The sequence below is a fragment of the Salarias fasciatus genome, chromosome 22 (genome assembly GCF_902148845.1).
Source record: "Salarias fasciatus chromosome 22, fSalaFa1.1, whole genome shotgun sequence".
Lineage (NCBI taxonomy): Eukaryota > Metazoa > Chordata > Actinopteri > Blenniiformes > Blenniidae > Salarias > Salarias fasciatus.
In genome coordinates this window covers 23,677,938-23,692,166 of record NC_043765.1, presented here as the reverse complement: position 1 = coordinate 23,692,166, position 14,229 = coordinate 23,677,938, and the positions used below count along the sequence as shown (strand labels likewise).

At 49.9% G+C, this 14,229-nt stretch overlaps 1 protein-coding gene across 4 annotated transcripts in view; it reads left to right on the top strand.

The window, feature by feature from the left end:
* The window catches only part of phactr4a (phosphatase and actin regulator 4a), a 39,836-nt gene extending 25,833 nt beyond the window's left edge, over nt 1-14,003 (top strand). For 3 of the 4 annotated variants that reach the window (XM_030120626.1, XM_030120627.1, XM_030120625.1), the window contains 13 exons: nt 399-569; nt 672-752; nt 1,028-2,188; nt 2,935-3,306; nt 6,449-6,583; nt 6,971-7,550; nt 8,361-8,596; nt 10,404-10,566; nt 10,642-10,697; nt 11,983-12,044; nt 12,157-12,294; nt 13,686-13,762; nt 13,839-14,003. In XM_030120626.1, coding sequence (XP_029976486.1) covers nt 399-569; nt 672-752; nt 1,028-2,188; nt 2,935-3,306; nt 6,449-6,583; nt 6,971-7,550; nt 8,361-8,596; nt 10,404-10,566; nt 10,642-10,697; nt 11,983-12,044; nt 12,157-12,294; nt 13,686-13,762; nt 13,839-13,854 — 3,248 coding nt within the window. In that variant the 3' untranslated portion in view covers nt 13,855-14,003. The remainder of the gene's footprint in view (nt 1-398; nt 570-671; nt 753-1,027; nt 2,189-2,934; nt 3,307-6,448; nt 6,584-6,970; nt 7,551-8,360; nt 8,597-10,403; nt 10,567-10,641; nt 10,698-11,982; nt 12,045-12,156; nt 12,295-13,685; nt 13,763-13,838) is intronic. The other variant, XM_030120628.1, reaches the window with a different exon arrangement.
* Nucleotides 14,004-14,229: the final 226 nt, after the last annotated feature.

Sequence of the window (14,229 nt, the reverse complement as noted above, 5' to 3'; positions counted from 1 at the left end):
ATTCTTCAATTCGTGATACTTTGTTTTAAAGATGCATGTTGGTTTGTTTGTTTGGTTTCATGTTATTTATACAGCAGTAAACAGATGAATTTCATTTGCATGCTTCACATGTTGTAATCTTACAGGAGTTGTATCTTCTTATCATGTTGTTTTATATGCTGGAGATGTGGAAACATAAATATGGTGACCATCCACCACTAAGCTATCTGTGCTTCATTGGGGCACACGTATGTTGTCATTACCATAATTCTATTCGGTTGCGTCTTGCTTCATGCGCCCCAACAGCTCAACTCTGCGAAGTGATTCTCTTTGCTGCCATGTTTTCGTTTTCTCCATCGTCTACTCGACAGATTTTCGGGTAGATGTGTCAACCTGTGAACTCTTCTGTGTCCGTACAGAGGATGAGGTCGACCTGCAGCAGAGCTCGACAGGAGGCGAAGAGGGAAACTCCAGTGGAGGATCGCCGCCAAGTAAACGCAAAGGGAAGTTTTCCAAGATGGGACGAATCTTCAAACCCTGGAAGTGGAGGAAGAAGAAACCGAGCGAGAAGATCGCAGAGGCATCTATAGGTATGAATTCTGCTTTCTGCGATTTATCTGCTGTATTTTTATGTGTGTGTCTTCCCTCATTTTTGATTTTTGTGATGTATTTTTTTTCTCCCCTGCCTTCAGCCTTGGAACGAAAGATTTCTGTTCGGAAGAGTCGACAAGAGCTGATTGACAGAGGAGTTCTCAAGGAAATACCAGAGAACGGTGGGTGGTGACACGAGACTGTAGCATGTGTGGGCTGTTCCCTAAACGTCAGAGAACATTGTGTTGATTAAGATTTCATTTTTACGCCAACGGTTCAAGTGAAAACGCATCAAGCAGCAGCGTTTCAGAAAAGATGCGGTTGTCAAAAAATTGCTTTTTCAGTGGCTCCAGGACAAAGTTTTGTGTTTTCAGTTTAAAAATGGGACTTGAGTCGTTCTGTTTTTGTTTCTTTCACACTTTCTGTGTTTTCTTTTTTTGCTTCCTGTGTTGAACAGAGAGCAACGATGTGAACCACGTCAAAGGCCCACCGGTTAAAAATGGCCACCCGGTGCCGATGGACGTGGACAAGCTGCTGGAAAGCGCGGAGCGAGTGTCTCGTGCGGACTCCGACCTGAAGGGGAACGCCCTCAGGGTGCCTCAGCCCGAGGAGCGGGGTCGGGGCCGGGCGTCGTCGGACGCCTCCCGCAGCAACCGGGCGCCTCTGGACGTGGACTCTCACGCGCGGCTCGCCGTGGACGCGGACCGGCGGATCCGCCTGCCGTCAGATGTGGAGAAGAGGGGAGGATCTTTACCTCGAGGTCCTCAGCAAGACGACCGGTACCGCAGAGACGAGAGGCGAGACGGAAGAGACGACAGGAGGGAGAGGGAGGATGCGGAAAGGAGGGACTGGCGGGACGAACGGGAAAGAGATGGAGGCGGTGACCGGAGAGAAGACAGAGATTTTAGAGAGAGGCGCGAATGGAGAGATGACCGAGATAGAAGAGACGAAAGAACAGACAGAGACAGAGAACGGAGAGACCGCGACGAGAGGGAAAGACGGGATCGGGACGAGAGAGAGCGACGAGATCGAGAAGAGAGAGAAAGGAGGGATCGGGATGAAAAGGAGAGAAGAGACCGAGACGAGAGAGAGCGGAGGGATCGGGACGAGCGGGAGAGAAGAGACCGGGACGAGAGGGAAAGGAGGGATCGGGATGAACGAGAAAGAAGAGATCGGGAGGAGAGGGAGAGGAGAGACCGCGACGAAAGAGAACACCGAGACAGGGAGGAGAGGGAGAGGAAGGAGCGCGATGACAGAGACAGGAGGGACGACAGAGATCGGCGTCCCGACAGAGACAACCGAGACGACCGAGAGCGAGACGACAGGGAGAGGAAAGACGCTCGAGCGGAGAGAGATGAGAGAGACAGAGAGCGGAGAGAGGACAGGGACAAGAGAAGCGAACGAGAGCGTCGTGAGGAGAAGCGGGAGAGGCCGGGCCCTCAGCTGTCTCTAGACGAGTCCCGACGAGGCTTCAGGCCTCAGTCCGACATCGACCTGAGGCCTCCCCTCCAGAAGAGCTCCTCCGAGGACGCCAAGAAGACCCGGCCCGCCTCGGAGTCGGACAAAAGGACCACGCTGCCCAGATACGCCCCGCCAGCGGAGTTCAGAGAACGTGCAGGTGAGATCTTCCCTCAACCTCGCTTAAACCAATCAACCGACATCTAACCCACTCAATTGGCAATGGTGTTAGGTACCAGAGATAGAACGGCTTAGGGCTCTATTAACTGTATTGGCTTCACTGTACTGTTGGGTACAACCACCTGCGCCAAGGCCAATGTTATTAACTTAAATACTGAATGCTTTGTTGTGGACACCCTGGATCGTTCAGGCTGGATGGAAATGTTCTATTGGTCTGACCACAGACTGGAATGTCCGACTGCAGTCCAGACTTCGTGGAGCATCGGTGTGGATATTTGAGCTCGGTTCAGAAAACTGCTGTATTTAACAGGTTTCCAGCTGCTTTAGCCTCGAGTATGAAATTCAGCACACGGTTCACTTACGGCAGGTTGACATGTGACAAACCACAAATGTGTCCTGTCTGCATTTTTCAGACTTTTTCTCAGTAGACAGTCTGTGAATGTTTTGCTGTGATGCAGTCGTCTCCTGACGGTGCTGGGTGAATGATTTAACATCAACTCCAGCAGGGTCGTGGAGCTGGTAGGGTCAACCCGGGGCTTCGATATTTAAATTCAAGCAACACAGGAGTCATTGAAATCTTCCTGTGCACATCTTTGACCTTTCTCAGTGTCTGCTCTGTGTTGAATGTACAGTCTACCCTCCCTGAAGGTTAATTGTCTGACTTCCTGACCCTTCTCCATTGGACCCCCTCCCTTGTTGGTGTGTCTTTGTGTGACCCGTCTGTAGAGTCCGCCGTCGTCCGCTTTGTTCCCGAGCCGCGTCCAGCGCCGGACTCCCAGCAGGACCCGACCCCGCCTCACCCCAAGCAAGCTCTGCTCCCTCCCAAATTCCTCACCAGCCAATCAGCTGACAGAGCTCCGACCCCGCCCTCCTCCTCATCCTCCTCCTCGTCCTCGTCCTCTTCCTCCTCCTCCTCATCCTCCGCCGCCCCGGCCGTGGCCAAGCCGCCGAGGACGGTGTCCCTGATAGTGGACGACCAGTCTCGGCCCGCGCCGGTGCCCGACTCCGACACGCCGCCCCCCGTCCCTCCCCACGCCAAGCAGCCTCCCGTCCCCCCACCCAAACCCACCAACCGCAACAGCAACCCCGCACTGCTGGGTGAGTCTCTCGTCTTCCGTCTCCCTCCGCTCACAGCCTCTCTCTACAGTCCGCTCCCCCGTCTGTGTCTTCTTCATGGTCGAAAAAATGTAGGAGAAGTGTTTGGAAGTTTCAGAAAAACAAAATTATTCAGACAGTGACGTTTAGACGACGATGATTTCATTTGAGAACAGTCACGTAACATATCTTCTAGGCTCAGACGTTCTTAACCAAATCATTCAAGGAAACCTGAAACTCCAATTTCTTTAATTAACGTGACAGTTTCAGATGTGTTCAGTGAAAAAATACCAAACTGTCTCATGATAATAATAAGGATGAGGTGAAATCAAAGCTGGTTTCCACAAATTTGATTAATCTGTCTCTGTTGGCAAAGGACATCTAAGGCTCGTCAGCAGCTAAAATAACAGCGAGGCTGGTGTCAAATTACACACGTTAGGCTGCAGCGTGTCAGGGAGACTTTAAAAAAAAAAAAAATACTTTTCTGTGATTTTAGTCCCTCAGACCTCATTAAAACACTTGGCGAGCCGTGACAGACGGATTTAAAAAGTTTATTTTCCATACTTGTAACATGAAGCTTCTAGAAACCCACATGCCATGGAGCTTTAATGTGCACCGAGTGACACTCCAGCGCAGGGTTGGGAAAGAGTCAGCTTTATGCTAATGTCCTCTCCCGGCGCGAGCCAGAACGGCGAGCAGAGCCAGCCTGATTCGCTTCGGGGTCGCAATGCCAATTAGCGTTAAGAGCATTACTCTTGCAGTAGAACTGGTTAAATAGCAGGTATTGTTTCCTGCGTGTCAAAGCATCCTTTGTATTGCTCGCACAGCAGTGGCCTGTTTACATTGGCTTTTCAGTTGAAAGAGGTTTTATTTTCTCACTGAAAGAAATGGAGAGAAAAAAAATCGCCTGCAGTGTCTTTACCTCTTGGCCTTCCTCGCTCCCGAGCCGGGCGTTGCTGCTGTGTGGGCGTTTTCCACTGCTGGCGGCGCGCATCCGCCGTGTGCGTCCGTCCGCCCGCCTCTGGAGAGCAGACACGCAGCGGCTTGTCGGCGCGTCTCTGCAGGGCGGATAGAGAAACCGGCAGGAGTTCACGTCTCTTGTGCCCCGGCACGCCACGGCGGCTCTTCCTGGGAGCGTTTTTTTATTTTGAAGTCACATGGTCACCGTGACACGTTCCACAGCCGTTCATTAGGGGAGGTCTCCGTTTAGCAGGTGTCAGTGTAGTGCCGCTTTCTGCAGCAAACATCATTCATCAAGTTTTTCCGAGCTCATTTACCAGAGAAATCCCTGTTCGTCATTTACTGTCAGTATGTTTCCCTCCCCTGCCTTCGTCGAGTTAATCAAAGTGATTGATTGACATATTTAACAAGCGGTAATGAGGGATTTTCGATAAGAGCTACCGTTTCCATGGCATTTAAAAGATAAAAAAATCTATTTACATTCACACACAACACTACAAAATAAAATATTCTTTGAGTCTCGCAAGATTATACGTCTGGCCAGAGCTGCTAACTATTTTCCCCAAACAGTACGAATAAATTCTTTTCTCTTCTGATGGAGTGATTTCACAGTTCAGTCTGCAAAGCCTCACGATCCTCTGTAGTTTGTGAAATAGTAAATAACCGCTGTTAAATTTTCCCAGAACACCGTGAAACGGCCTGAGCAGCTTGTTTTCTCAGTGTTTATTCTGTCTTTTGGTTATAAAGGAAAGTACACCCAGTGTGTCGTCCTGCACGCCGGAGATCAGGTGAATTATCGTTCTGCTCGGAAAGTGTCGAAACATGTCGGCACAAAGCGCTCTTCACTGAGAACACTCGCCGGCAGCGGTGACCGTTTAGCCGGTTCACGCTGCCAGAAACGTTACAGAATAAGCCACGCTGGTATTAAGAGTAGTTTAGTCATCGCGGCCTGAACTGTTGGTGGTCTTATTGGATTATCGGTTGCCACACCGGGCGACTTGGGATTTCAGAAACGAAAGGTCGACCGGCCAATGAGTCGGATGTCGCAACCCGGCACACGCTGCTTCAACACGTCGGGATGAGGTTATTCTGTATGTCTCCATACAGCGAATACATGAATAAACAGAACTGATGGCACAGTGATCAGAGAGATTGAAATAAAGGCATGTCTCTGGCCGTAAACAGCTAAAGTCTCACGTTTCCCCGCTGCTCTCAGCACCACATGTTATTGATAAACTCCCCAGTAGCCAGCTGCAGCTGCCGGCTGAGGTGATTCTTCCCATTTATCTTACTGGGATCAATGCTGCTTCGTCCCCTGCTCACATCCTACTGACACACTCCACACAGTGGCTTATAAGACATGGACATCCTGACTGGTTCTCTGTTACGCGAGGCTACGTTAAGGCCCCCTTTACACCATAAAATCATCAATTTTGAGTTTTAATTTCAGAAAAGTTTCACTTTTATGAAAACTGTTTATGTGTAAAAAAACACTGAAAACAGTGTTGTATTCATGTAGGGAAGAGAACAATAGAACAGAGGTTTTCCACTCATTTACGTCATGTTAACGGGACCCGAGTTGATTGTAAATACATTACTTAATAAGAATCTGCCTCAATCAAAATTAAAGCTATAATACATGAAATATTTACAATTTTCAGTTTTGAAATACTATATTAAAGAATCGAAATGTCAGCTAGTTTTCTGCTGAGAGGGGATTTTTACAGCTCAAACATCCTCTCAGAGCTCAAACTCTCAGGAAAAAGTGAAATTCCTTCCTTATATCTCAAAGCTACGCCGGCATTTCTTGGCTGCAGCTTCTTTCTGTGCATCAGCCGGGAGTTACACCCAGTCCAGATCTTGACAATGAAGTACAACTGCTCTTGTTTCTCGTGAAGTCTTATTGTTAAACTCCTCAAACGAGTTGGAAATGATGGGAATGAGTGTTTGTCATGTCGGAGCGCCACGCCGCAGCAGTCGGTTGATACAGCAGCCTCTTATCTGTTGCGCAGCTCTTTCTCCACAGAAGTTGTTTACCGCCCGGTGATTGATGCTCGCTCTCGCTTCTGGACAGTGTAAAGCCAAGACAAACACGTATCGGAGGAGCACCCTCTCGCATTTATCTCCCGGCGCGGAATGTAAACCCGCCGCCCCCGTCCCTGACATCTCCGCTCACTTTCGCCAGCTTCCTCCTCGCTGCACAGGGGCTCAAAGGTCCGGCAGCCTTGCTACTGGACCGGCTGGAAGCGGCACGGCGAGCTGGGCCTCTACCTGTCTCTGCCCGTGTACCTGCGCCACACGGCTTGCCAGACCTACTCAGGTACCCAGCGTGGGGCGAAACGTCACTCCAGCATTTTAATAAAGGCCGCAGAGTGGCGGCGGCGGCGCACGTGGAACCCCTCACCTCCATCTTAACTACCACACCCGCACTGCATGAGTGGTGTCGCCGACGGAGCCGGCTGGAGCTCAACTAACGCATGCTCTACTTAATTGTTTTGAAATGAAAGTTTTTTTTGTTTGTTTTTTGTTTTGATGTGTTGTTAGCTTCGTAACACCTGGAACATCACGCTTCCCTCACTTAATTCATTCATCCATCCACGGTCTCCTGTTCGATTGCCATTGTTAATCAGACTAACTCCACCCCCCTGTGTGGCGCCAGATGTCTGTCTCTGTTACTGATTTCTGCTCCGGCTTCTGTGTTCCACAGCGGAGCTTTCTCAGGGCGGCAGCGGCCTCATCGTCGTCCCGGCGCCTTCGAAACGTTCTCCCCCAACCCCGCCGAAGAGGATGACCCCCGTCACCAAGCGGCACTCTACGGATACCTCCCCACCCAGACAGGTCCCGGAGATACCCGCCGCCGCCGAGCCTTCCCCGGCCCCGGCGCCCGCTCCCCCCGCCCCCTCCAGAGCGGACAACGGCGACGACAGGATGAACTTATCCCTTCAGGCCGCCGCCGAGCTGCTGCCTCCTCCGCCCTCACACATCCCCCCGTCTCCGCCCAGGGTTCAGTCCCTGCAGCCGCCCGGCGCTGGCTCCACCGCCGGCCCGGTGCCCACGGTGCACACCGACCCCCCGAGCCCCACCACCGAGCCCCCCAGCCAGCCCCCGGCCATCCCCCTGCACATCCTGATCCAGAGGGCTCTGGCCAGCCCCGGCCCGGTGCAGCTCAACCCGGACAGCTCCCAGAGGGCCCACTCGCTGCTGTTCGAGTCTCCACCGGACTTCCTGACGGAGGCCGGGACCAACCCTCGCCACTCGCTACCCATCACCATCGAACCGCTACGCCTGTGAGTATCGGGTCAGGGGTTAAGTTAGGGTTTGGAACCAATCGCAGCAACTTGACTGTGAGATTTTTTTTTAACTGCAATTCTAAATCAACTTTTACATATCCAGACAAACCTCAGAATAACCGGTGAAAAAGATACTTCAGTCCATGGTTCCTCTGTTGTGCACGTTGCGGCTCAGTGAGGCTGTTTACTTGCTCCTCTGTTGACGTTCCCCAGATTCCAGCAAACCACAAAAAGCGTTTCAACTCAGTTTGCTCCGGAGGAAAAAATAGGCATTTGAATTTTTAATAAAGGATGAAAACAGGAATTGTTTTGCGTGACGCATTCAAAACACACAAAGCTCAGATGATGCATTCTGGGCTGAAGCCGCGAGTGGGTTGATTTATTTATTTTTGTTTTTTTCATACAACTCCAAGACATGTCAGTTTGCACCTCTACCAGTTTATTATGATCCGACGCCACTGAACTATTACGCGTTTTTAGTCTCAAACCTCCCATGCTTTGACTCACAGGACAGTTTTCGTTGACATCCGAATTGTTTTTCACATTGTGGAATATGTTTTCAACAAAATGATTCTAGTTTTATCTTTTTAGAAGGAAAAATAACTAACGGTGGTAAAGGCCGTCCCTCTGACTCCTCTGTATCCTGGTGGAAGTTTGCTCCACTCTTTAAAAACTCATCGGCCTTAATCGAAACAGCTTTGCTTTCCACTCATACATTTTAAATCCGCATTGACGCTGAAAACCCTGGGGTCAGATTGAATGGTTTTTCATTCTGTGTGATTCATGGGAGCGTTTGCTGGTTCGCAGGCCGGAAGACGACGACTTCGACCTGGAGGAGGAGATGAGGAAGCTGCAGCCTCAGAGGCCTCCTCGCCAGCTGGAGGCGCGCAGCCGGAGGGCCATGGTGGGAGACCCCCGGGTGAGCGTCATCCCCGAGGGAGGGGGCCCCGGGGACAGCGAGGAGGAGGAGGAGGAGTCCGACTCCGACGGCCCCATCCTCTACAGGGACGAGGACGACGACGAGGACGAGGAAGGTCCTCCGAGTAAGTTCCTCAACAGCGTTTCGGCAAGGAGAGAAATGTGTGTGTGGCTCCTGAATTACATTAAAAAAAAGCAGCTTTTCCACATCAAACCACCTTTTTTTTAATTCGATCCCGAACCCTTGACTCGCAGCTGCAGCCATAAATGCTTAATGCCCCGCGTCGCCCTGTGTTGTGGCTTTTAAAGCGTATTTACTTGAAATGGAGCTCTTTCAGCGTCGCACGCACGGCGCTCCGGGGAGCTTTGATGAAATAACTGGTTCCAGGAATGAAAGGACGGCTGGACTCGGCCCATCATTTAATCATGAGCAAACCGGCCCGGTGTTTTTGTTTCGTAGCCGTTTCTCTTGAAGAAGTAGAAATAGACGGCGAGCCGCCGACGGTCCGCGGTGCGCCCCGCCTCCTGACCCTCAGCGAGACGGAGCAGCGCAGGGGTTAATGGACGCTCTGTACCGGAAAATACCGGTACAGAGTACCGGTACCAGTCACAGCCTCGCTGGCGATGTAGATTTTAATAGCAGTATTTATGTTGGTTTGTTCTTTTGTGGCTTTTTATGAGAAAAAGTGAGAAAATCCTGTTTGTTCATGTAAGTCGCTAAAAGCAACTGTGCAACAATGTCTACTGGAATATTCACAATGTAGTCGTTTTATACATGGCATAGAGAACCCGGAGACACCGAGTATATTCGATTTATCGCCCAGCGCGGCTTCGAAGAGAAAAACCAACTTCAAGATGATTCTTCTGGAAATTTCCATTGTTCGAGCAAGTTGACAGTAATCAGAGCAGCACATGAGGATAATGGTGAAAATGTTTCACAGAAATGATGGTGGTGTTGAATTTAATCACCCGTATCATCATTTTTGACAGGAAATTCTGAAAATTGCTGTAAACAGCCAGTCACAGCCCACATGCAATACCACAGCAGACCACCAGGGGGCCACAGCACACACTTCAGTAACCTCTGAGATTGACAAATGTTTTATTTTTAAATGATTTTTATTGAGAAAAACTGATATTTTCCTCCATCTTTACTGTTGAGAGATGAGTGGGAACCCCAGTGTGAGACAGAGGTCTAAAGTTTCAGAACTGGATGGATTTTCTGGATGTTTCTTTTCGGTCGCCCGCGGAGAAGCGAGCGTGCTGTGACAAGAAGCAAGGCAGCAGGGCCGTTAAACCGAGACCCATCGCACCAGGAATCCCTGTTTTCATTCCGCAGTTGATTTAACTTGAGTGGGATGGATGTTTTCCCTCCTTCACTGTAAAATCAGCACTTTATGAAATCCTCTTTTCTAACCGAGCGGCTCATCTTCACCTTGTTGGCTGATCGTCGTTTTTTTGAGTTTTTCATCACATAAAAGTTTCATTTTAAGACGGCGGCATTCTGCAAACGACGTCTGGAAAAACTTGTGTGAGACATTTTTATGCCTCATGGCAAATAGAGACGCAAAATAACTAACTGCAGCGTGATCGGTAACATAAAGGAAGTGGAGGTTGAAATATAGCAGAAATGTTCACAATAACAATGTTCCACATGTTTTCAACAGTCTCTCAGTGTGTAGGTACACGTTAGGTCCCTTGAGGGCCTTTAGAAAGATGTGAACGTTGCCCACTGTTCAGTTTTTCCTTTCACTGGGCGACTTTGAAAAGCAGAAAACATGTTTTTGTGTTGTTTACGTCTCTCACACTTTGATGTAAACATCTCTCTCCTGGAGGACGGACTGACAGGTAAGTGCCGCCGCTTCTGCATCAGGGACATGAGGGAGCTTTTAACCCGTGTGTGTGTGTGTGTGTGTGTTCGCTGTGTGGCAGGCGGTCTGGCCAGCCGGGTGAAGAGGAAGGACACGCTGGCCCTGAAGCTGGAGAGACAGGAGAGGGAGGCGCACGACAACCCGGAGAACCAGGACGGCATGAGCTGGCAGAGCCGGGAGCAGTGGGTGGCCGTGAGGGACAAGATCGGCACCACGCTGACACGGTAAGACCCGCCGGCCGCGGCCGCCGAAACGGTCTGAGTGGATCCTGGAGCCGAGCGTCTGCTCTGTCTTCCCAGGCGGCTGAGCCAGAGGCCGACGGCCGAGGAGCTGGAGCAGAGGAACATCCTCCAGGGTGAGGCGCTCCTCCTCGCACACACACACACACACACACACACTTCTCAGCTCAGTCACTGCTTAAATCAAGAGCCCGGCCATCTTAATTTCAACTCTGAGCTTTGAATGAAGAGTAACTTCACTTTTCACAGATTTAGAATAATCGTCAAGTAGCGAATTCTCATGAAACATTAGATGTGATATTGGTGTAATTGTACAAATATTACTGCCAAAGGATTGTTTACATAGCTCTGTTTGTAGTTAAGAATTACTGTGTGTTAAAGGATTACTGCGTTAGGCATACAAAAATGATTAAAAGCCGAAAAATAGAAATCACAGGGTACTAAACACAGTTGAATTACAAGTACCAAAATCCTGTAATTCATTTTCAGTCAGACGCGTGATGGAAAAATTAATCGGTAGCAACAAATCTGACCAGAGAGAGGATCTGAAAATGAACAAAAAGCAAAAACAACCACAAAGAGGATGTAAAAGTACACAACACAGCCACAAACACAACGTAAAAATCATTAAAAGGGGATACAAAGTCATCATAAAGTGATAGAAAATGAGAATTAAAAGACAGAAACAGATTAAATATAGCAACAAATCCAATAAGTAATAACATAAGTGAACTAAAGGACGTTTGAAACCCAGAAGTGAGCAGAAATTCACAAAATAGATGAGTCAAAAACACACAATGTGACCAAAACTTACCAGTCCAGTATAATAGAGGAACGATAACCTTCACCTGCAGTATAACCTGTTTGCATGTTTGAAAAGGAGAGAGCAGAAGTAGAACTTATTGAATCCCGCAGAGTCTCTACAATGTGTTTAATGATCAGTTCATTTAAACACATCAGAACTATTATATTAGGAGTAATTAGATGTTATTTTCTAATGTAATATAGTAAGTATAATAAAATAGAGTCAATATTACAGGAGGACGTTATTCAAAATACGACAAAACAAAAGCTGATTGGACCGTCTTGAGGGCCGGATTTGGCCCACGGGCCTCATGTTTGACCCCCCCCCCCCCCCCCCCCCCCCCCCCATCCTGTTGTATTGCAGTGTGAGGGAGAGTAGAGGATCTTTTACATGTTTGTCAGCACGTTCTGTTCCTGGTCCCCAAAAACACTCCCAACACTCTGCAAACAAAGCCGGGCCTTATGCCGGCTCGGCGCCGATTAAAGATGGCCGCCGGGGCAGCGTGCCGACGGCAGCTCAGGTGAAATCTGCCTGACTGGCTGCAGTGTTCCTCCCCCCCCCCTCCTCCTCATGGAATCTCTTCTCCCCCCCTGCAGCCAAGAACGAAGAGGATCGTCTGCTGGAGCGACGCGAGATCAAACGGAGGCTCACCAGGAAGGTCAGCAGGCAGGATGCGACTGCAGCGTAGCGTTTAGTATGAAGACGTAGAGACTGACACACTCACACACTCACACACACACTCACACCTCTCCCGATGGTTTTGCCGCCAGCTCTCCCAGAGACCCACCGTGGCCGAGCTGCAGGCCCGGAAGATCCTCCGCTTCCACGAGTACGTGGAGTCCACCCACGCCCACGACTACGACCGGCGGGCCGACAAACCCTGGACCAAGCTCACTCCGGCCGACAAGGTGAGGACCACACACACACACACACAGACACACACACACTCTCTCTTTATACCTGCAGCAGCTCAGCCACAGTGAGCTTAAGCCCCCTCCGCCTCCCGAGGGGATTTGCATTCCGAGCAGATGGAGTTGTTGGAGGAATCCTGGGAATGCAGCGCAGGAGCAGGTTGGGTTTGATCAGAGGAATTATCCGGTCCAGCGGAGCTCGGAGAAGATCATCGGAGGAGAGGAGGGAGGAGAGTCCGTTTCTCTCATTCTGGACTGGAAGGGTTCCGTCTCTCTTTGACAGAACCTCTCATTTCTTCTAGTTTTTTGAGAAACAGTGGGGATTAACAATTATTTGACTCCTTTTTTTTTAAATCAGATATAGCAAAGCGCCTGTTTTCCCATTTCTGGCTTAAATTGGAAACAATTAAAGGTCAAATTCGTCAGAAACAGTCTGCTGGCTTCGTTCCCAGACTGTTAGAGGTAGATTATATTTACCCATTAATACAAGAAAAAAAAATGAAGGCAGATAATCAAGTTTTAGGAAGTTTCTGACCTATTAGAGAGTGCTGGAGGTTAAGTGTGAGTTAGGTGACTGTGCCTCGGTGCAGCAACAGACAGACGGCGTTGAGAAGTGGACTGCAGCTACGCCGAAGCCATTAGGACTGAGAGTGACAGGCGTGCAGCTCTCCCTCCGCGGCGCGGCGCGGCCCGGATCTTCAATGGGTTCAGTCGAACGGCGACTCCGGCGCAAAAGACTAGTGAGGCTGTAAATGTCACGTCAGCAGAGACGAGCAGTTCGCTGTGGAAGCGAGTGAGCTTCGAGAAAACCTCATCAGTTTGAAGCCCGCTGGTTCAGATCAAGTCCCAGAACCAAATTCAGCAGGAAGGAGTGTTCTCTGAGGGACTGGTTAGTGGGCCTGAGGGTGAACTCAACGCGACATTGAGGGGTGCTGCTGCAGGGAGAGAGTGAAAACATGCAGGAAGGGGAACCTCGAGGACCGGAGGGGGACACCCCTGTCTTACTGGAACTGTCCAGACCAAACAGTGACTATTAAATACCTGTTGGGACTATTCCTTCTCTACGTATCGGGACTGTTCACAACCATGCTCCTATCTACATGCAATAACGCTGTAATGATACAGACTGTAAAACCTTGAGAGTTTTCTAGAATGATGTCTTTCTGATCCGTTTGATTTCCAGCTCGTGGTACCGTCCTACAAAGCCAAAGACGTCTGTTTTATCTCAAGAGAAACACATTGGTTGTCTTTTTTCATCCGTGTGATGGGAAGTGGCTCGCACTAAATGCTGGATTTGTCAGAGAAACAAAGATGTGAAGAAAATAAAGTGAACACGAGACGCTTTGATCCCCCGTGATAAAAGAGTCTTTCATGTCTCCTCGCGTCAGGCCGCCATCCGCAAGGAGCTCAACGAATTCAAGAGTTCGGAGATGGAGGTTCACGAGGACAGTCGGATCTACACCCGGTGAGCAGCGCTCGCCTCGTCGCTGCCGGTTGGTTTTCTCATTCTAGAGCTCCCTGACCTCCGTCTCCCCCCACAGCTTCCACCGGCCCTGAACCGAACCGGGTTCCCTCAGACCGGGTCAGGATGGAGGACCGGCCCCCTCCCAGGACCGAGCCAAAGCCGGAAGGAGCTCGTCCGGTGCCAAGAGGAGCGTCTCCTCCTCCTCCTCTTCCTCTTCCTCGTGCCTTCGCCTGTACATTACTTCCCCTCAGAGTTTGATTTTAGCCCTGCTGACGGTACGAACACTGTACGGAGGTGCGCCCGCCTTACCCGCACGGACCCGACTCACCTCTCAGACGAAATGTGAAAGATCGTATTTAAAATCGGCACTGATTCCCAGACGTACAAATCCTTGGAGTGCTTTTTACTGATCGTTCCGCACATATCACTAGACTAACGAGGCACCTTACGTTCCTTGGAAAAATTTA